The 24,060-nt window shown below is 39.8% G+C and overlaps 1 protein-coding gene and 1 long non-coding RNA gene across 7 annotated transcripts in view; one reads left to right on the top strand and one right to left on the bottom strand.

The window, feature by feature from the left end:
• fam184a (family with sequence similarity 184 member A) overlaps positions 1-24,060 on the top strand; it is a 161,393-nt gene that overhangs the window by 118,165 nt on the left and 19,168 nt on the right. For all 6 annotated transcript variants that reach the window (XM_031321935.2, XM_031321933.2, XM_031321936.2 and 3 more), the window contains exons 15-18: positions 1,315-1,468; positions 3,106-3,233; positions 13,732-13,916; positions 17,854-18,000. In XM_031321935.2, the coding sequence (XP_031177795.1) occupies positions 1,315-1,468; positions 3,106-3,233; positions 13,732-13,916; positions 17,854-18,000 (614 nt within the window). The remainder of the gene's footprint in view (positions 1-1,314; positions 1,469-3,105; positions 3,234-13,731; positions 13,917-17,853; positions 18,001-24,060) is intronic.
• On the bottom strand, positions 15,434-23,724 carry LOC116066107. Its single transcript, XR_004108897.2, has 3 exons — positions 23,326-23,724; positions 16,844-16,850; positions 15,434-15,461 (listed from the first exon to the last, which is right to left on the bottom strand). It is a non-coding gene; the product is annotated as an uncharacterized LOC116066107 (long non-coding RNA).

The raw sequence follows: 24,060 nt of genomic DNA, 5'->3' as shown, positions 1-24,060 counted from the left end.
AACTCTGTGGAGTTGTTGGTCGTGTTGTTGATGTGTTTCCCATAAAGTGAAACCATATTTCCTATCAACACACAAACACTCAGGCGCAAAATGTGGCTCCTGACGCATCAACAACAGCTCTTTCTGCCAGAGTAAACGTTCGACTGCCAGCAGTGTAATGTTAGTAGGTCTGTTCTCTCTGTGTGTGTGTGTGTGTGTGTGTGTGTGTGTGTGTGTGTGTGTGTGTGTGTGTGTGTGTGTGTGTGTGTGTGTGTGTGTGTGTGTGTTGTGGCAGCCCTCCAGTCAGCAGTACTAATGCCCTGATGCTAATGCCGTGCATTTAAGTGCTTGTCAGTTTTCTTTGCTAATATTGTAATATGTTGTTCCGGTTACGTTGTTTGTTAAATTTTTGTAATAAAGCCAAAACTGTGATCAACAACAACTGGATGAAACTGACTGAACGCAATTGAATTAATCGCCTACTTTACTTCAAAATGTTGTTTCCTCCACAAATAGAATAATTAATTAACATCTGTACACACAGAAAACTTCTGCCTGGACTCTTCAGTCTTTTTGGAAACTTTTAGTACATGATGGTGATTAACACCTGTCCATAATTATTAGCAGAACCTCTATTTTTCTCAAAAGCTACTGGAGAAAAAGAGACAATTGTTGATTTTACAAATGCATTTTGACAGTGAGGTGACTTCACCTTTTTTATCCTTAAAAACTCTTAAGGTAAAGTGACTTTGAATTAATTTCCGTCACAGTCGATGTCGTTCTGCACAGTAATCCATTGAAACTGTTAACAGTCCTTTGAATGAAAAACCTTTCAAATATGAGGGAGAATAGTCTGGTTTTCAATGCATTTTTACATAAGTGGTGATCGTATCTCTATTTTCCTCAGAAACTGCACAGTAGAAACAGGTTTCTCTTCTCTTCTTTAATGGTGTTTTAGTGCACTTTAAGTCGGTGTGCGATGATTGGCCAGTTTCTCCTTCAGCCCTTTTAGAGGATTACAAATGATAAATACTAAAATACTTCCCTATCTCTCCCTGCCTCTCTTCCCCATTTTCATTTTTATATCTCTCTTACTTTTCTCTCCCACTCTATCATCTCCTCCTATGTCTTAAACTTTTCATCCGCAAATGTTCCTTTCTCTCCCTCTCTTTACTCTTTTTCTCCACCCTACGTTTTCCCTCCCACTCTCTGTTTTGTCCTCTTTCTCCCTGTACGTCTCTTTGTTCCTTTCTGTCATCCTCTCTCGCCCTCCCCTGTTCCCCTATACCTCCTCCACCACAACCCCATTTCCTCCCCCTCTCATCTCTCCATCAGGAGTTGGAGGAGCGTCTCCGTCATCATCACCATGCAGAGCTGCAGTCTCTCAGAGAGGCTCACCGCCAGAGCATCGAGACGCTCAAACAGCAGTCAGAACAAGAGCTGCAAACACTCCGCTTTGAACTGGAGGACGAGGGCAAAGCCATGCTGGGTAAGGTCTTAGAGTGTGTGTGTGTGTGTGTGTGTGTGTGTGTGTGTGTGTGTGTGTGTGCGTGCATTAGAAAGATTAACCCTCCCATGACCTTTTCGCACATTTTCCTTTTCAACAAAATTATGCACAGTTTTGGGGGGTTTTTGGTCAAATTTGGTCCAGGGATTTTACTGTGGAAACTGAGGTTACACTGAAAGAAAAAACTGAAAAGTAAAACCTCCGTCCTTTCATGCAGTAAATAGGGATATAAGACTGTTAACTGTGTTATGCATACTGGGCAGTACACATGGTTCTGCCCAAGTTGGATTTCAAAAAAGTACAGTTTTATATGGTCCGAAGAATGCAAAACATTTACAACAAGAGGCAGCATAATGCCCTGTCATGGTCACGTAACAAGCTATGAGCAGCGGTGGAAGAAGTACTCAGATTGTTTGCTTAAGTAAGTGTAGTAATACCACAGTGTAGAAATACTCTGTTTGACTACAAAAGTATTAGCATCAAAATATACTTAAGTGGGGCGACCTCTTGCTCACCCAGTAGAGTGTGCACCCCATGTAGGCTGAGTCCTTTACAGAGGGTTCGCATCTGACCTGCGTCCCTTTGTTGCGTGTCATCCCCTCTCTCTCCTCCCTTCCTGTCTATCCACTGTCATATCTAATAAAGGGAAAAGCCCCAAAAAATAATCTTGGAAAAAAAAAAAAAAAAAATATATATATATATATATATATATATATGGTACAAAACTAAAAATATTTTTTATGCAGAATGTCTCAATTCAGATTGATATGTATTATATTATTGTATTATAATTATTAATGCATCTATATATCCTTTTAATGTTGCAGCTGTCTGTTTTTATATGCCATATAATGTGATGTAGCAACAACAATTTAAACACTGAGAATATTAGTAGAAAGTCACATCTCTAAAGTGCAGAAAAAAAATCTCCATCTTACCCAGTTTTCAGTGCAAACCCACCAGTACTGTGCTGTGATTAATGCTCTTCCATTAACCTTCTGGTCATGGTCCTGACACTGGAGAGCTGCTCCCATCTATCTCTCACTTCCCACATCCTGACATCCTTTTATTACCTTTAATTTCTCTTGATCTCCTTCCCTCTCTTACTTCCCTTCATCTTCTCCTTGTGTGTGAATGTGTATGTGTGTATCTAAATGTGTGTGTTCAGGTGAGAGTGTATGTGAGTATTGTGTGTTTTTCGATATTTCCATCATTTAAAAAACTGCAGTGGACGCATTTCTTTATTCTGACATTATGAATTTGTCTTACGTTCAAATGGAAAGCTAATAACAGTGTGTCCCCTCTCTGTATGCTTCTCTAAACCAGTTTGCAATGACAGTTGTTCATTGAAGTGAGGATTAAAGGCCACTTGGGTGAAAGCAGCCAAAAGCACTCTCCTTTATGTGCAATGTATAAAAAAGACTTTATTTTCTAATGAAAAATGCTTTTGCATCTAATGGGCACTTTTTGGCAAGCAGAAAAAATGTTGGAGGAAGCTTTTTTAACAAGCTTTAAAATCCCTGAGTCTGAAACAAGCTTTATTTCCACGTGTGATGTGTTCCGTACAAATAAAATATTACTTATTGTGTTCTTTTCTTCCATTACATTTTCCCCATCAGCCTCTCTGCGATCAGAGTTGAACCACATCCATGCATCAGCCATCGAACACCTCAGACAAACTCACCAACAGGAGTCGGCTGCTGCCAAGATAGAGCTGGAGAAAACGCTGGAGAACAACCGGATACAGGTAGGACACCAATTTATCATGGAAGCATCTGGACCATCTGTTGGAATGAATATAAATCAGAAATGTACAGCTGCACACATGAAATCTCTGTCAAAGCTACTGTGATGAATGTCTTTCTAGTCAAAAATGAGATTGTGTGATTAGAATAAATCCACAGTGTGTGGGACGTTCAGGATAGAGGGCTGCATTGGGATTGGGTCCCGCCGGGTCCCGCGGGATCCAACGCAAATCTCGCGGGAGCGGGCGGTTTTAACTTTGCTGCGGGCGGGAGCGGGCGGCTAAAAAAAACACTGCGGGATCGGGATGTAGCCTGGAACCCCCCCACGCCAGCAGAAACCATAGATATACATATATACTGACTGAGTATATACTGTATAGGCCATCTATGAGCAGACACCAGCGTGTCTGAGCCTCCCAGGACAGGGGAGCTCCGAGCCAAGGCTCCGTCCACCCTCATCCTCGGCTCCTTCTTCCCCCTCTCTCCCTCTCCTTCTGTTCCTTCCTCCCTGTCTAACAGCAGCAAGCACCTGCCTTCTTTGCCTTCATCTTCTCCCTATTAACCTATAAAATGACGTGTTTTCTCATGCGGGACGGGAGAAGACATAACATCAATGCATCTCTATTATTGTGCGGGCATAAATTCTCAGAGTTTTGCGGGTGCGGGCGGGAGTGGACGTACACATTGCGGGAGCGGGCGGGAGTGTAACACACACGTTGCGGGTGCGGGCGGTAATGGTCAGAAATTCGAAGGGAGCGGGCGGGAGCGGGATGAAGAAAACAGTCCCGCGCAGGGCTCTAGTTCAGGACCTTTCTTCCACACTATTATTCTCTCTGCTAACACATTCACCCACAGGCTCCAAGGAAGCTATTCTATAACACACGCTTAATGTAGGATTTACTGATAAGAAATAGACAAAGCTATTTAATATTTTTGGAATGAAGCTGCTGACAGCCAATGTTTGTATTGAGATTTTAAAGCTTAAAGTTCTAATTCATAAGGTTTTAGTCCTGGTTGATTAAGCGATTTGGTACTTAATTGTGTTTCCTGTGACTGCTTCACAATAAAAGCCACCCCATGTTTTGCCAGTGGAATGCTTTTAATGTGAAGCAGCAGCAGTAGGAAGTGTTCGGCTGTAAAGAGAGTGGACAGTCAGCAGTGAGGCTGATATTAATGAGATCAAATTGTACTGGATAACATGCTGCATGGTTTCCTGTGTGAAGGCAGCTTGAATCCAGTACTCCGCCACTAACAATTAAAACTACTTTACAGAGAGGTAATTACTGGATATAAATACATTGAGTGGCTATTGCTGAAAGAATGCCGGCCACGAATAGTAACAAAAACAGGGCCTGGATTTCATGAAACTCTTCAGGATTCTAACTTTTAGCCAGAGCTGGTGCTGAAGCGCTTAGTTGATTATTGATAAGTTGATCAATTGAAAATGAATTCTTCAACCAATTTAGAATTTTGTAATATCTTGTGGTATTGTACTGTTAGAAAAAACGTTGGACATCTTGGACTCTTGGAAAATTTGTTTACTATTTTTGGACATTTTAAAGACGAAACAATTAATATTAACTAAAAAAAAAAATACATCAAGAGATAAACATAATAAGAAAAATAGTTTAGATGCTTACATTTTTCATACCTGTGCCGGGCGGGCTGTCACATAGAAATGAGATACCCAGGGGCCCTCACATACCATCTGCCGCAGGCTCACACACATAAACACACAAACACACACACACACACACACACACACACACACACATATCACCCAGCAGGCCACCCTCTTTGCGTCTCTTGTAAATCTTACTAATTACGCCAAACACCATGAGTTCCTCTCCCATCGCCTTGTGATACAGATGTTCTTGCAGAGAAGCACAGCTGGTCGTCTTCAATACCCCCCACACTCCATCATCAGTCCCTCTCATATTTAGTTGCCAAGGCAATAGGAAGTCAATAAAGGCTAATAGTCGAGTGTTACAGTCTGAACTGCCCGTCAGTTAAAAGGCTGCAGCAAATATAATGGAAACAGTTCCGATTTCAGTCGCTCCTGCAGCACACAAGCTTCTTTTTGATCCCCAAGTAGATTCACATTATTTATTTGTTATCAGTAAATACATTTTACATGTGCATTGATAAATGTGAACTATCTGCACTGTATGTAGGAAGACACAAATAGTGGGAACGACACCTGTAGTGAAATTGGTCATTTTTACATAATATGAATTCAGTAAGCAACATGATTTTCCATGTAATGATCTTTAAAAAAATCAACAAATTCACATATCCCTATTTGTGGTCCCAATGTATGTATTGGAATAACTCAAGCTGACTTTTCCTTTTCATGCTTACACATCACAAATCAGCTAGTCTCACATTGCCAGATCTTCTCAGCACTGTGTCAGGGCTGGAGTATGGTCTGGCTACACCACTTATCTATTGTGGGATAGGGGGAAAAAATGTTCTGGCTTGTTTGTATTTTTTTTAACCAATCACAACCATCCTGGGCGGCGTTAAGCCCTTAAGCCCTTGCAAAATAGATGCAATGTACTTCCTTTAAGACTACACATTTAACAATTCAGCCTGAACACTGGTACTTTTGGTAAAATATCCTACAATAAATATGTTTTGAAGTCCTAATGGCACAGAAACTGAAACTTCTTGAGTTGAGTCATCAGACTTGAAGAGCTCAGCTGCAGACAGTTGTCACGCTGTGTTAAATAATGTTTTTATGCCTCCAATTACTTAACAGACGGGGAGAAGGAGGCTGATGAAGTACAGGGTGTGTGTGTGTGTGTGTGTGTGTGTGTGTGTGTGTGAACACACTGTCATCTGTCTCCCTGGAGATACTTTACTCATTTGATCTACCAGAGCTGTCTGATCAATTATCACATCATCAGCATCTCTTGACAACCGATATCTATTCTGTTCTATTTACATGACATTGTTCTCTTTTTGATGTAAGTTTTAGTGTTTTTGACATAATGTTTCTTTCTCTCTGAACTTGAAATTATTATTATTTTATCAATATATGCAAAGCATCTTAGATGCGCTGTCTCTTTTGTCTAGTTTTTTTCCTCTCCTCTCTCATGTTTTTGCATTAAAAGAGAATTCCGGCCAATTTTTACGTTAATCTTGATCGCTATAGCTATGCGAGTACTTTCGAAAGAAAAAAACCCGACCTGGATCGGTCTTAGCAAACTGGAGTAGCTGCAGCTACGTCTACGAGCTTCCACTGAGCTAAAACGGCAGTTGTCGGGGCAAGTTTTAGAGTGCCTTTGTGCCTCTTAACAGACACAAATTGCAATTAATTGGCAGCTAAAAGGCCAAGCTACCCACCGGCAGGATCAAGACAGGGTAGGTGAATTTAAACAATGTCTGAGTTGAAAACGCATCTTGTTGTCACGTTTGGGCCCTTTTCATGTGGCACAGACATATTGTGCACTGCATTTTGTGTCTGTTAAGAGGCACAAAGGCACTCTAAAACTTGCCCCGACAACTGCCGTTTTAGCTCAGGGGACGCTTGTACACATAGCTGCAGCAACTCCAGTTTGCTAGGACCGATCCAGGTCGGGTTTTTTTCTATCGAAAGTACTCGCATAGCTATAGCGATCAAGATTAATGTAAAAATTGGCCGGAATTCTCCTTTAATTGTGCAGTTGTGATTTGGATCCAGTTGTTTATTAATGGGCAGACCTGATAGTGGCCAAGATACTTTTCTAATCTCTAGAAACTTTGAAGACTCTGAAAACATATTTCTCTCAAGGACGTAGGTTTAGTTTTATAATAAAAATTGGTTATTGTGCTTTCAACAAACAAAATAGAAATATAAATGTAATGTAAACCTCTGGGTTGTTAATGCACAGCCCGTCATCATGTTCAGTTACTGTGACAGTGATACTTTATGACATAGATTAAGTTTTTTTTGCATCTTTACTGATGTAATTGATGCTTAACCCTCCTGTTGTCCACGGGTCAAATTCGACCCATTTTCAAAAAGTTTCTTTATCAGAAATTTGGGTTTCTTTCAACCAAATTGTCAAAAAAATAATAACGTGGATGGTTCCATACAACCATTACCCTTCAAGTAAAATAAATGATCAGTTTTATGCAATTTAATGGCATTTGAAGACAAAAACGTCGAAAAAAAACCAACAAAAATGTCAGCACAGAAGAAAATCGACCAAGACATCGGAAAAAGTGACAAAACCTTGAAAAAAGTGTCAGAAATGTCGGAGAAAGCTTCAAAAACGTGGTAAAAACAACAACAAAAATGTCACAACAAAAGCGCAGAAGAAATCGACAGACATCGGAAAAAGTGACAAAAAACTTCTGGAAAAGTGACAAAATGTCGAAAAAACAAAAACACCGGGAAAAAAACGACAGAAGTGTCTTGAGGTTTTAATTTAAAATTGTGACCCAGAAAAACGAAAAGTTGCGTTGTCGAAGGGAAGACAGCACAAGGGTTAATTCTAGCATCTCTTTAGAAAAATATTCACTGTAAATGAAAATATGAATAAAGCTGAGGCGGTGGCAGTGCTCATGTCAGCCCTGAGTAGTGTCTGCTGTCTCCCTCTCAGGCTGCATTTAGCTTCAACAATCTCCAGTGATGAGGTGGAGTGGACTGTAAGTAGTTTGAGAGGCAAGCCCAGGGCAAAGAAATCCCACTTCAACTAGTGAGGAGAGCACATAGAAAGTATAGAAATGTTTCATGTGAAATAACTGTAACTGCTCAAACTACGGCAGAGAATAGTTTGTTCATGTGGGACCCCATCACACACTAAGAAGCTGATTGAGAACATATGTTTTAAATTGGATCAAGTAGGGTTGTGCAATTAATCGATTACGATTTATGATCACAAAAACACTGTAATCGAGAAGATCGATTATTTTGCACATTTTGTTTTGCAAGTAAACTTTTATTTTGTCTTGTGTTCTGAAGGGGAATTCCAAAAGTTCAAACGAGAAAAGTATCAAGGGAAATTTCACAGTTCAAGGTGTTTTCACTGTTGATTTGTTTAACTGTTTCACTGTTTTTTAAATTCATTAATTGCAACATCTTTCCAAAAGTCAATGAGTAATAGTGTTAAATAATCGTAATTTTGAATATCGACCAAAATAATTGTGATTTTTTTTCCTCCCAAAATCGAGCAGCCCTAGGATCAAGTTTAAAGCTATATTGTGTAGTTTCTGTGGAATGAGGAATTATAAGTAATGATGCAAATGCTAGTAGCCAAGGAGGACATGGAGGATTAAAAAAACATGATGGACTCTTTAGAAGAGGTAATTATCTTCACTCAAGTTTCTGCGCGCAAAAGTTGCCGGACGACACCAATTTTGGAACATAGCCATACTGAGAAATACAGAGAGAGTTTTGTGGAGCTGATAGTCTTAATTAGTTTCAACTCATTTGAAAATGGCACAGACGTTCATTAATATAAAAAAAGTGATGCACTAAAGCTTTAAGCCAGAGGATTATTCAGTGTGTTGCAGTAGATCTATCCTACTGTTGACAGACTCTAAAGGTCTGTGAATGGTCATTTAGACAGTGCGACACTACAGTTGTCCTTTGAAACTATGTAAAAACATTAAAGGGATTCTATAAAAAACCAGTGTAGTACTAATTAGTTCTGCTATCTGTCGTACTGGATGGATGATACCAGCCGGGTAATTTCCACCCATCATCTTTAATACATTTTTCCATTTTCAGTAGATCAGAAAAGCCCACACTATTTCAGTCCAGAGATTCGGCCAGCTAATGTCCTCCCCTGATAAATATTTGAATAACTTTATTTATTTAATTAAAAATTAGAATATAGCTAGCAAAAGTATAATAAGTAAAATAGTCTGGCAAAAGAGCAAAAAATAAAGATGGTGCACATACTCTCCTTTACAGTGCTGTTTGCTTATTTAACAAAGCAGTTTGGCGAGAAAGTGAGATTAGAAAGGGTTAATAGAAAGAAATGACAGAGTGACAGACACAACGTGAGAGATTAAACCAGCCCACAGTCAACATGCCAGCAGTTTTATCTCACCGGTCGCCTGCCATGAATGTGAACATCAAACAGAGATATCTGCTGTAATTAAAAAAGATGTGCCTCCTCTCATCCCTAGAATGAAGCCAGGAGTTTGACGAGATGGAGAGTAAAATGAGTAAATGAGTCATCAAAGATTAATTTGCCCTGTCCCCATTGTGTTTAATTGCACCGCAAGGTTTATGGACAGCAATGAGACTCAGATAGAGACAGATAGTGGGACAGAAGGTTGTGACCATGAGGCTATTATACAAGATGATGGCTTCTGGATATATGAACCAAGCCCTTGGCATAAATTGTTATAGAGGCACGTGGAATGAAATGTTTGCAGAGTGGGTATAATCATTAGTAGACAATAACCTGACAATATTTAATATGATTCTGATGGAGTTAAATGTCCCTCTTCACATCACATCTTTGCCTCTTCATTCAAGTCTCTAATCATAATGATCAATTTGGCAAAGAAGGCCCACTCTGCTTCCATCATGGGGTGGATTTTAAAACTGAATTTGGCAGTTTGCGTGGTGATGGCTGAGGGATCCTTATGACAAGATAAAGCTGTTTTGAACTTTTGAAATCCAATAAAGTCATTTAATTTTAATAATGCCAACAAAGTTCTTTTCTGCACAGCAAAACAATCTTATTTGTAGGTGCATTGGATCAAAAAGTCATTTTAATAATACTAGTTCAGTTCTTAGACCTTTATCAGGTAAAATTCAGACCAAAAAGATGTTAATAAAATTAGTACAAGGGACCAACAATGTGCAGGATTCTTTTTGGTTACTTTCCAGTAAAATGACGGCCCTAATTTAACAATCTAAGCGCACGGCGTGAAGTACCTGGCCAGGTGCGTTTAAGGCGCGTATGAATCCACTTTTGCTAGTTTAAAGCCGGAAAGAAGGGTCTGTGCTCCAGGTGCATGGTTCAAAAGGTTTGTACTTAGTGTCTTAATTAATTCATAGGTGTGTTTTGGCCGTAACATGCAATAAACCAATCAGAGTGTCATCTCCCATTCCCTTTAAAAGCCAGGCGCGTTTGTACCTTGGTGCATTGTTATTATGATGGCGGATTTGCTGAACAGGAAGAAGAGATTTTCAGGAGAAGAAACTGATCTGCTCGTGCGTGAAGTGAAAGCGCGCAAGCAGATCATATAATACTATTTCACATTACAATATTTTTATTTTTAATCTTTTGCAAGTTTGTGTGCTGCTGCGCATCCCTATGTGTGTGTAACAAGCATAGTGTGCACGCGCTGTGCACGAGCCTACACACATTTTACTAATGTGCTGTTAAAATAACAATGAAATGCTGTGTTATTGTAGACTTGGTAAACCCAGCCCGGTCCTCCGGCGATTTGATTTCGCCCTGCAGCTCAGGCTGGAAACCTGTACGTTTATCTATCCTGCTTCCATTACAATTTTGCGGGGACCAATCACAAACTGGCTTATCCACCTGCCGCGCTATTGCCGGGTTTAACACAATGACGATAGAGAAGCGACCAAGCAGCTTCTTATTACATTCGGCCACCGAAGCGCAGCAACCAGTTGATGCCGCTGTCGCTGCTACGTTACCCGGATCGTTGGTCTGATTGGTTGAAGGACTATCCAATTGCGTACAGAGTCATTTGAACTATGCCCGTTGATCACGCCTCTTGTGCAGTAGAAAATACAGAGCAGACTCCCCAGACTAATGTTCAATCTTAAAAGATTGAGCTTGGTCTGGTGATAGCCAGACTAGTGCTATTGACTTTAGACCAGGTTTTTGTTGGTCAATAGCGCGATCACTTCCCACTGCCTCAAGATAGCAATATGCCAAGAATGCACCTGAACACACCTCCCTGTAAGACCAGCACGCCCATGGGCGCACAGATGGGCACAGGTGCATTTTCTATTTAAACAACGTGGGCGCTGGATAGGAAATAGACAACTGCCGCGGTCTTAAACTAGCAAAGACACTTGCGTCGGGCTTTGCTCTGCGCTGCTCTGCGCCCGGTGCAAGATAGGACCCGACATCTTGTTTTTCATGTCTGGTTTTGGTGAGGGGGGCAGACAGATTCAGTTAATTTGTCATGAGTCTATCTTTCTTTGCACTGTTTGGTGTGTAGAAGTATCCAAAAGCATAGGGTTGGTCTGTCTGTGGCCTTGAGCCTACTGGTCCCTGCTGTAGTTATACATCTTTATAAAAAAAACTCTCACATGCTTAGTTTCATTTTTAAAAATTGCTCTGTTATTTTCTCACACAGCTGGGTGCTGTAGTTTTTATGAAACATTACCCAAACAGGAGTTAATAGTGTTTTTGTTGGGGACTATTTTCACCAGGGGATTAATAAACATTTGGTCCTTGTGTCCATGTTCATCATAATTAGGGAACATGTCACCCAGTGCAACAGTGTGGCTCACTGTTATTCATTTGAACAACAATGGAACTCTACGGCACAGAGGAATAAGAAATATATCAGGCCTAAGTTAGAGGGATCAATTTATTTTTGGTATAGTTTTTATGGGATATTTGTTGACAATAAGAAAAATATAGAATATTGTCAGCCTTATCTTTAAACAGGACGCATGATTCTATTCTTCATCAAACAAACAACAACAACTTAAATACTTCTTCATCAAACAGGACTGAAATCTTAAGAAGCTTTAAAAACTATAATTTTATACCAGGTTTTAGAAATAGTGAGCCACTCATTTAAGCGACATCTCTATTAAACTGGACTCATTGTAAAGTCAGGCAGTTTGCGTGTTGTTTTTATGAGTGTTTGATTGAACCTATGCGTTGTTCACTCCCCCCCTGTTGACAAAATCACTTTCTCACTTTGAAATCCCAGCTAATGTAAGCCAGATCTTGTGTCACTGTGGAGCTCAGAAGAAAAGAGCAGCTCTGCGGGGGTCGTGAGTCATTTTGGACAGTTGGTTTATATGGATGTCATTCAGTTATGTGGAGAACTATGATAATTCATGACTGAGTTATTCAGACAAGCACCTGTATTCCTGCTGATGTTGATTGGAATTGTGTTTTTGTCATTTATAAATGAATTAGATTTTTAACGTATCATGTAATAACAGTTGACATGTGAGCCGATATGTACAACGTAGCAGGTTGCTTTGCATTAGTCACCAGCACAGCAACACTCATAACACACAATAACCTTTACAAATTAAAGGTCTAAGAGATGCCATCATAACACTTCTATCCAAGCCTTTTTTAAAGTGGCTCTTAAAGAGATATGTTGTTGATTTAAATACAGCTCTTTGTCATGGCAGTGTGGGCTGTGTTTGTAGATGAACACTGCCCACACAAATATGGCACAGAGCTGGTTTAAAACCAGCAAAGTATCCCTTTTAGTAATAAAGTCAAGTGCAATACATATTGTAATTCACATTGGAACCATACAGCGCATTCATGAGAACAGCAAGAGTGGCCTAGTCTACAGCATAGATTGTAATTTGTAATTGTCTACACATTGGTATTTATGAGGATTCGTTGTTTGAGAGTCAATGACAATGAATATTACCATTCACTGTCAGTTTATTCATTAACACTCATTGTCAGTTTATCAGCATTTAACAGCCAGTGTGCAACTTTGACGCATGTAATTAATGGGTCCAGTTTGTGCTGTCAATAAGAAACAGTAGTGTTTCAAACACTCTGCCCAACCAAATGTTTAGTTTTAGTTCCAGTTTATTTGTTATACTGTCATAATACAAATACAGACAATAGTCAAAATCAGAACAATATACTGAGTTGCTAGCTTATTATGTACTGTACACCCAGTGTAATCTAACGCAAGAGCCTTCCACTAAATCCTGTGTTTTTGAAGCTTATCATATTCAGTTTTTGTTCAAACTGTCTCAGAAAGGTGTTGCTTTTTGTGATGCTGTTGAATTTTATGGATTACAATATATAAAAATGTTGTCCACCCCACGAATACGGTACATTTTATTTTTTTTTTAATTTCTTTTTTGTGAACATGAACATCTGTTCAGTTTATTCTCTTGATAGTTTTACCTCATTAAGGTAAAGGTTTAAAAATGTTAAGTTTAAAAGGTTTAATATTACTCACAATGCCTCACAATTCTGTAAAAGCTGTACACGTGTTGTCTTGCTATTTCAATTAATACAGGCCAATAATAAACTTAAAACTAAATTACAGCATGAATATGTTATATTATACACCAATTTTAAGATCGAGGCTCGATGCTGGATGATTTGGCGTCACCTTTGACCTTTTTAACTTGGAGTTACTTAAATATATAAGACACGCAGTGCCTCTCAGTTCATGTAAAGATGACATCCCTGGGGTCTCAACTGATTGTTGCTGAGATAGAAATTGCTATGTCTTTGATTTTTGCTTTTCAATAAGTAATTAAAAGCATTAGTGGACATATAACACTGTTGGATATTAAATCTTTAAACCATGAAAATGGACATTTATTTTATTTTCTTCTTCCAGGAGCGTGAGTTGTTGGGCCGGATCACTGAGCTGCAGGAGGAGGTCTCCAGGAGGAAGAACCACATCGCTCAGCTGGATCACCAGATCCACACGCTCAACGAGAATATCAGCACTCTGACTAAAGAGCTGGAGCTCAAGGGCAAGGAGGTGCTCAAGATCCGCAGCGAAGCCAATCAGCAGATCAGGTATGACCTAGCCTATATATTGAGGACGTTTCATTTACAGGATTGTTCAGGTGTAGTCTCGCATTGCCAGACCTTCCTCCACAGCGCTGCGGAGGAGGGTCTGGCTAGTCCTCACAGCATTCCGGGATGGGAGAAAAAACGCGCTCTGGTTTATTGGCATTTCTTTAAAACAATCACATAGTCTTGGGCGGCGCTAGGCTCCAGACCCAATCAAGGCGCCTCTGCAAAATAGTGATGATAGACTCAATAGTAATACACTAATTTTGCTTTATTTATGTCAAGTTTAAGTTGCAATTGAAAGCACAGATTGATCTGAATAACCCTGCCATGTTGGTTCGTTAATGTGCCATCATTTATATTAGAAATGTGACTTTTTCTTACTCTTCATATCCTTTTAAGAGCCAGTAGCTGCCAAACTGATCATTCTTTTTATTCATGTCTGATATAAGATGAGTCCTCTTTTCTGTGTTTCAGATTTTGTTGCTGAAATATTCATGGTCACACAGTTGGACTTTTTTAGCAGCGTGTTCACAATGCATGATACGCTGTAACCTGGCAACCAAACTGCTGAATATTTTCCCGTGATTTGAGAGTGGTGCTCCTTAAGTTCCTTACTTTTCATTTTCTTTGCCTGCATTTTGGCGATAAGCACTTCTGATGTGGTGGTGTTTTGAGTTTTAAGGACCATAAATGTTTTAGTTCTGTTAAAGAAATACTTCAACATTTTGGGAAATACTCGTATGTGCTTTCTTTCCTAGAATCAGATGAGAAGATCGATACCACTCTTCTGAGAGTGGTATCGATCTTTTCATCTCACTCTCGGAAAGAAAGTGAATACAGTGATTCCCACCAAAATGCTGAACGGTTATTTTAGGTGAATACAGTACAGTACAGAGTAGCAACACTAAGAGCATTAATAACACATTATCACTGACATTTCAGGATAGCCTCGACACAGAAAACACACAGAAATGCCCACACTCAACTCTTTCTGCTCTCCCGTCACCAGTGCATGTTGGTAAATTTGACTTGTCTTATTATATTTGGATGATGATAGTTTCTGCAACCCTACTCTGCTCCAGTCATCATGAAAACACGGTGAGATGAAAGTGAGGGAAAGAAAAGCCCCAAACCTCTCTCTCTCTCCCCCTCTCTCTCTCTCTCTCTCTCTCTCTCTCTCTCTCTCTCTCTCTCTCTCTCTCTCTCTCTCTCTCTCTCTCTCTCGACCAGTGTCAAGAGCCCATTGATTAGGAGATGTGGAGGTTATTTAGGGTAAAATAAAAATGGAATCTATAATCATGTTGTCCCCTGTGGCGTGTCATGAATTTTTTAAAGTGCTGTGTGGCTAATGTGGTCCAGCTGCTCATTAGATGGATGGATGTGTGTGTTTGAAGTTTTCTCTTCGTGTGTGTGTGTGTGTGTGTGTGTGTGTGTGTGTGTGTGTGTGTTTGATGACTGCTGCCATGGTGCTTCATTTCCTATAGTGACTCCATGAGCTGCTAGTCTTTACGTATATGCGTCCTCTCTCTCTCTCTCTCTCTCTCTCTCTCTCTCTCTCTCTCTCTCTCTCTCTCTCTCTCTCTCTCTCTCTGTGTGCCGGCAGGCCCATGCGATGCACATTTCTCCCTCTGTTACGTAACTCCCACGTCTGAATCCTGGTCACAGGAATAAAAATAGGCGGATAAATAAATAAAGAGGAAGCAGAGAGAGATAAGATGTGTGCCCCTCAGGGAGAGTTGGCCCAGTCAGAGTGAGAGGGAGACAGACATCCATGTTTCTCCTTCATCCCTCACATCCCTTTCATCAGCCTTTTTCTACTCCTCATTTAATTATTATCATCTTTTATTCCCATTTCCCGTCATCCTCCTCTTTCTTCAGCTGCTTTCCTCCCGTAGCAAAGCCCTCAACATGTGCAGATTGAACATATTTAATAGGAAGAATAATTTATTACACACATTCTGTGCATATGTTTTACTTTATGTTGTACATCAAGTATACATACATGTCATACCACATTTATGTTTTGTTGCACTTTCATGTTGTCTTAATGTGTTCTGCTATTATTTTGTGCAAACTCAAAAAAGTCATATTTCTATCTAATTACGTTCATAGTATGTGTTTGTGCGATTATGTTCTAGGAATTTATTCTGTGCATCCATCTCCCTTTTCTAATCTCACCAATGTTTCCTCTGTGGAACAATCCATTATGTTCACTTCTCCTGGGAGAGACGGGCAGAGAGAGGAGAGTCTGCAGGTCCTGATTAAGTCTTAAAGGGAAATGTCAACCGTTTAGAAATGTGTTTTATTCCTGAGCTGCCGAGGGCGTTTTGGTCAGTGGTTTACTCTGTCCTAAAGCTTGAAGAGTGATGTCACTGGTATGGCTTCATTCAAACGGCTTCATGAAAAGGAAGGATTTTGTTTTATGTATAAAGATTTTGTCAGAAACATGACACGTAACAATAATTATCTCAAACTTTAATTTAATACAGTTTGTACTTAATAATAATTTTGTCGTGTGCAGTATAAACTAACAAAGTGTCTTTATATACAAAAACAAGATACAGGTAAAGAAAGCCTTGAAAGTACATTTACTGAAGTACTTAAAGGTCCCATGGCATGAAAATTTCACTTTATGAGATTTTTTAACATTAATATGAGTTCCCCCAGCCTGCCTATGGTCCCCCAGTGGCTAGAAATGGCGATAGATGTAAACCGAGCCCTGGGTATCCTGCTCTGCCTTTGAGAAAATGAAAGCTCAGATGGGCCGATCTGGAATCTTCTCCTTATGACGTCATAAGGAGGAAGGTTACCTCCCCTTTCTCTGCTTTACCCGCCCAGAGAATTTGGCCCACCCATGAGAAAGAGAGAGCGCTATCATGGCTTGAAAACGAGCGAAGCATGGCAGTTGGTCAAGGCCACACCCCCACCCTCCACCTTGCCCCCCCTCTCTCCTCCTCAATAGCATTTAAAGCTACAGACACAGAAATGGCACATCCTAAGGAAAGCTCATTGAGGGACTGGCTCTAGTGGCTGTAATTCTGCACCAAGGCTGAATTTCAGGAAAGAGACTTCAGATACAGTATTAGGGGACCACTAAGGTCTATATAAAAGAGACTTCAGATACAGTATTAGGGGACCACTAAGGTCTATATAAAAGAGACTTCAGATACAGTATTAGGGGACCACTAAGGTCTATATAAAAGAGACTTCAGATACAGTATTAGGGGACCACTAAGGTCTATATAAAAGCATCCGAAAAGCAGCATGTCATAGGACCTTTAAGTAAATGTTTCTATTTGATGCTACTTTATATTTCACTAAATATTAGAAGGAAGTATAATTTTTGTAAAAGAAATATATTTTAAAAACCTTTAAATGAACATATTAGACATGATGCGTTGTTGTACAGCAAATTAAAGGCTCTAAACTATAACTATTCAAAATTAGGTCCACCTGGACTAGCTATAGCATTAAAATGCTGTGTACATGTTAATGCATCTGTAATAATAATATAATACACTACACAGGGTGATTCTGCTGCCTAATGAGTACTTTTACTTTTGATATTTAGTCAATTTATCTGAAAATTCTTCTGTACTTTTATTAAGTAGCTATTTAATTCAGGATTTATTCGTATTATAGTATTTTTTCATGATTGAGTTGCTAAGTAAAGGATGGGAATACCCTTTCGCACCACTGCACAGTGTTGACTCTGTTATTTTCTCTGTTATTTTCTATATCGGGACACTTCAGAGTGTATTATCGCTGTCATACCACAGCCAGTTGAGTTTGAATCGTCATCCATATTTTGTAGATTAGATTGTAGCCAGTTTAAGTTGCGGTTAGGTCTGTTTTACCAGAATCACGTTTGAGGTGTCCTCTTAAGTGATATTAACAGACACTTAGAAACTTAACCGTCCGTCTTCTCTCTCCTCAGGGCTCACGAACAAGAGTTGACAAAGAGGCACGAGAGGGAGCTCGCCGAAATGAGCGCCGTCCACAGCAGAGAGACGCAGAACATGCTGTCAGACTTCAACAAAGCCCAGGAAGTGCTCAAAGACAAGATCTCCGCCCTCCAGATACTGTACGTACACTCTGTAAACACAGCTATACAACAATGGAGGTCTATAGAACATGTAATTCTGAACTCATCATTGCCCTTGTGTACACAGGTCAACCTATTCGTCCTAGATAATGTAATTGTGTGTTGTCAAGGTGCCACGTCGCATTCACATCTGCCTGAACACTCCTGGTTTCCCCCCCCCACACACACACACACACACACACACACACACACACACACATCTTCTAAACTTCTAGTCCAGCAGATGGTCAATTATGGAAGTTGAACACTCTGCTTTTCTTTTTTTGTTCATACAATAACCTACTTACTGCATTATATAGACAATTAGGGCATATCTAAACACACTTACATCTGTCATATAGGATCAGGCGCATCCATGCAGACTATTTTCATTTTCATATGCGTCAGGTGAAATGGAGGCGGTTGTGATAAATGATGTTCTTCTCGGCTAATCATATTGCTTGAGTCATACGTTATAAACAGCTGCAGCCGACCGTGCATGACGAAACTGGCTCGCCATCAAAGGCAGCACCAAGAGAGATTTATCGTCGCCACCTCAATCTGTACCTGAGCCGCATTCTTTTGGAAACAATGGATTTACATTGGCTAAACAAAGAAAAACACAAAAAGATTTAAAAAAAAAAAAAAAAAAACACTCCATGAAATCAAAGATAGGAAAAGTGAAACACAGCGTTGTCTAGTGCTCCTGAATCCATATTCATGTGTCGTAATGGGCCTTTATGCACGCTCTCACATGGCTCTGCACTATGAGTCTTTGATCTAAAAATACTCTGTCCAGACTGTTTGGCGAGTAAGGGTTTTTCAGACAACTGATTCCAACTTAATTTTATTTTATTTTTTATTATTTTCAACTTAAAATGTATATTAAAAGCTTTCAGTTAATGAGTGAAATAATCCCAAATTTCATACCCTGGATTTTCTACGGTCTGCAGTCCTGATGTCAATATGGCTGCGTCTCATACACTAAACTGTAAGAACTGTCCAGTCTGCCATTTTGGTTTTCAAATGTAATGAGCCGAGCCTGCTGTGTTCATCTGTTGTGATTAGTTCATCTGTTCAGTCCAAACAGTGCCATCGTATTGCCGATCTCGCTGTTATCCTTACTGAAGTGTGAACCACAAGTGCAAGTTGAGTTCAGTATGTCATCACCCTTAAAGTAGACGAGCACAAAACAGAAACAGAAAACAACAAAGAAATCATCAAGCATCATATAAAAACGTACTCCCAAAAATGCAGCAAATGAACCGTATCAAATTTGGAATATTGTCATGTTCAGAAAAATAGTGTAATATTAGTGTGCATGTAAACATAGTCAGTAGCTCAGTCCGTAGGGACTTGGGTTGGGAACCGGAGGGTCGTTGGTTCAAGTCCCAGTACGGACCAAAGTGTGGAGTGTGGATTGGTAGCTGGAGAGATGCCAGTTCAACTCCTATGCACTGCCAGGTGCTCTTGAGCAAGACACCGTACCCTCCCCCAACCGCTCAGGGCGCTGGTCCATCACTGGCGGCTTACTCACTCTGACATCTCTCCCTTTGTGCATGAATAGGTCCTGAGCATGTGTGTGTATTGATTTCACTACACACACTGGGGCTCAATAAACAGTATAAATTAAATTAATTAAATTGTTGCGGAGGTCATTAACACCAAAAATAAGTACCACCAGTGTCACCTAACACCTTTTTGATGAACTACTAAAAACTAAATATTATTTGTACAGTTGTTCAATTATGTAATTTTGTCTCCGCAAATGCTATTTCAAAACATTTCCCACACTGCCAGGATAATATTCTTAACATTCCCTTTGTTATATTTTAATTTATGTTCATACAATCAAATGTGCCAATCTTTTGTCTGCAAAATGTCAGACTCTATGTGTAGTAAATGCAAACTCGTTAAATCCTCAACTTGTTATTAAACCCCCTAAATTCTCAGACATCACTTCAATGTTTTCACTGGTACAGAAGATACAGCCCTGGCTGTTGTAAACAATGGCTTCCCATAAACCAGTTCCATTCTTCTGCCTTGTTGATTGGACTGGTTGGTGTCTGATTTGCTTTATTGCCTCAAATGTGGCATGATATGTAAGCTCCCTTTTACACCTGAACAGTTGAGTAGTGGAATGAATGCATATTAAAATGTTAATTGTTTCTTTACATACCACATTATTTGTGCATGAATTATATGTTATTACGGCACGTGCCAGGCAGGTATTATCATTTGTTATTCCAGTCTTTCTGTAAAGACCATTGTCAGTGGTTGGAAAATAGTAGAGTCAAGAAAACCCTCAAAAAACATCAGAATTATTCCCCTTTAAATAAATTAGCTGCAGAATTCAACTCTGGTGGTATCAGTAACTACAACATGGAAAACTAGAGTTCAACCCTCTTGGCTGGTTGCCCAAATGTACTGTACAGTATGGAGTAACTTCAGTCTAAATATCAAATATCCTCAGTTAAAGAACTTGCAGGGACCAAAGGTAATGACTGTATAGACTCATGAAATGAGGATCAAAGACATTAAGCTTAACAAGTAGTGATGCTGTGGGTCTAAGAAATGTATTTTATTACTGAATATGAAGAGGAAGATATATTATTGATGCCATGCAGAGAGGATACTGTAGGAAAGTGTGAAGTGTATGTGAAGTGAATGCAAAGAACGCAAGAGACAAGCTGTGGGGAATGCAGTATGTTGATGTTGCAACTAGAGAGGATGAGGAGAAGAGTTTGCATGGGATGTCGCATGAATGACTGCATGTGAAGACAGAGATTCAGAGAAGAAGATGGCTGGAGAATGAAAAAAAGAAAGAAGTTGAAAGGTATATATTTTTTGCCAGTGGGCAGTGGATGATGCCAAGTCATGAGGGAAATGATGTAAACCAAACCTCAAGAGAAAACTATACCGTTTCTGAGATAGACAGAAGACAACAGATGAAAACCAGAGTAAGATAAAGGAAGCCATGGATGGAAAACTCTGGTGTGTGTGTGTGTGTGTGTGTGTGTGTGTGTGTGTGTGTGTGTGTGTGTGTGTGTGTGTGTGTGTGTGTGTGTGTGTGTGTGTTGTGCAGCGAGCTAGCATCCTCTTCAGAGCTGACCTCCTTTTAGTCTGACTCAGCTGAGGGCAAAGCGCCACCTGCTGGACCAAAGAGGATGTACAACTAGAGCATGTTTTTGGCTGTTAGTACATTTACAAAGATCTGTAGTTAAAGAGGGTCTCATGTACAATACTAGGACAATTAGACAGATGTTGATACAATGAGAAAAAACATGGGTAACACTTTGTGACATGACACTGTCATGAACGTGTCATAAACGTTATAAACAAGTCATAAACGTTTATGACTTCTGTCATTAAGTGTCATTCGGTTTTTGTCATGACAAGTTGACATTGTTTGGGTTCTCTTGATTATGACAACTTGACATTAATCAAAGTGGTATTACCAGAAGTTGTCTTGGTCATGACAAGTTGACGTTACATTTGTTTGGGATGTCTTTGTAATGACAACTTGACATTAACCAGGATGACATTACTAGAGAATGTTTTTGTCATGACAACTTGACATAATGTCATCCTGTTTAATGTCAAGTTGTCTTAATAAGGACACTCCAAAGAAATTTAATGTCAAGTTGTCATGACAAATACATCTTACATATTTAAGATTTTTGACAACATAACTCAAGGTCCACTTAGTAGCTTTTTCCCGAGATTCCAACCTTATTTCACAGTCTTTCACAGAGGATGACGTTTGCTTAGTTATCTTGGAAATGGATGCGCTGACATTTTAAACTTAGTGGTTTCATTTATAGCACTATTAGGATGTCTCGTCCATGTTGGGTTAAAGTTAAGCATTCTTGATCTTGGTATTGTGGTTCTAGAGATGGCAATGTCAGGCGGTCGGGTAGTCGGTCCATCACTTTGGTCAAGACTGAAATATCTCAACAACTGTTGGATGGATTGCCATTAAAGTTAGTAAACACATTCATTTTCTCCAGAGGATGAATCTTATTGACTTTGATTTTGGGTGAAATGTCTCGGCAAATATCGGAAGGATTGCCATTAAATTTGGTGTAGACATCCATGTCCCCTTGTGGATAAATGGCAATAACTTTGGTGACACTTAACTTTTCATCACCATCATCAGGTTAAAACTGTAATTTGTCCACTACTTTACAGTCTGCACAGTGAATTAAGTTTACAGACTAAACACGTCTACTTTCTGGGTTATTTTGAGCCGTTTTCTGGGACAAATTTACTTCTATGGTCAGCAGTTTTTATTTTCTGGCACTTTCTTCACTTTACCCACGAAAGAGGCATTTCTGGGGCTGTCCCCAGAGATAATCCACTGTGTCTTCCATCTAATTAAATAAACACAGATCTGTCTTAACCGCAAGCCCTGTCCCTTCCCTCCTAATTAATCACTGAGGTGACGGCAGCCTCGTCCCCTGTCTACAAATCCCTCTCCCTAAACAGCCTCTGAGATTGCTCCACCATTTAAGTTTAATGAATAATTTAGCATTTTGTCCTGCGTCTGTGCCTCATTGGTTGGTCCTGTGGGAGGAAGAATGTCTGTGGGTTATAGTTTGTGTTTGTTTGGGTTTTGGTCATCATGCAGCCTAGAGATGCGGTTTGTAGTAACATCTCATCAGCAATATTCCAGCTTGTTAAAAGTATTTGTTAAAATCATACATCCGGACACCTGAAACACAATTACAGTCAACACTTTAACAACAGTTCTGAAATCTCACCAGTAAACATTCACAAGATTAAAAAAGATTCCCTGGATGGCAAGCAAGAGCCTTTAGGTCGCTTTCACACCTGAGCTGTTGGGTCCGTTTTAACCGAACCCTAGAGTATTTGGTCGGATAGTCCGGTTCGTTTGAAGCGGTGTGAAAGCTCATTCGAACTCCAGTGCGGACCAAACAACCGAACTCTGGTCCGCTTGAAAACGGGGGTCTCGGTTCGCTTCTAAGTGAACTAGAGTTCGGTTCACTTCAGATGAGAACGCAATCCGACCCAAATACAGGAAGTGGACCAAACACAGAGCATTTACTAGCCTGCAATTTCAACCTTGCACACAATTTACAGATTTATATATGATTTAAAGCTATAGTGCGTAGTTTCTGTCGCCCCCATGAGGAATTCTAAGTAATGACAACAACACTGTTGGCGCGACCACATGATACAAGCCTTCCGTGATCTCGCACGTGCCCTCCTCCACGCAGTTGCTAGTAGCCAAAGACGACACGGAGGATTAAAAAAACATGATGGACTCTTCAGAAAAGGTAGTTCTCTCTCTCTCTCCATTACTCGCTGTCTTTTAGCTGCTTAGATTGTTCACCTTCTTCTAAATTATTAATTTATTAATTCTATTAAAATTTAAATTTGGTGTTGCTCCAATATTTCTGAGACCAGAAGTGGCTGCGAGTTTCACCCGGATATTCTGTCTAATAAACAAGCGACCGTTTCGACGGCTTGATATTTGTTTACAGTGTTTGGTGCGTCTGACAAAGTGCAATGTGAAAGCAGACTGAACCAAATAGAAAATGCAACAATGTTGCAACTTCACCCCTGAATTGCACTGAGTCTACCGAACTATAGGTGTGAAAGCGCCCCTTAAACAGTAAAAACACCTATTTCCTCTCAAATAGAGCAGACAGCAAAGTCCAAGAGCCAAAATCCATCATGACAAAGAAAATGATGGATCAGTGTTGGAAATTTATGAAGCTTAATGATCCTCTTTCTTGTGGTTTGTGGGCAATCTCATGATGGAGTACAGTCCCTGCGCACAAATCACACAGCCCTTTAAAAGATGTGGCTGTCTCTGGCAGGTGTAGATAATACTGTGCTGCCTTTACACTCTTTATACAGACTGTGCATTATTGTTCAGGTTTGTGTTTTATGGGACATACAGTATCAAAATGTGACTTTTCACAGCTTTCTTTCTTTTATCATCTTGTCTTCTTTTGTCTTTTACCAATATTTTCTTTGATAATTATCCCCTACGTGATAGTGCATAATGAGTTTTCTATTATAAGAACACAA

Source organism: Sander lucioperca, chromosome 19 (genome assembly GCF_008315115.2).
Source record: "Sander lucioperca isolate FBNREF2018 chromosome 19, SLUC_FBN_1.2, whole genome shotgun sequence".
Taxonomy (NCBI): domain Eukaryota; kingdom Metazoa; phylum Chordata; class Actinopteri; order Perciformes; family Percidae; genus Sander; species Sander lucioperca.
This window is presented reverse-complemented; position numbering and strand designations above follow the sequence as displayed.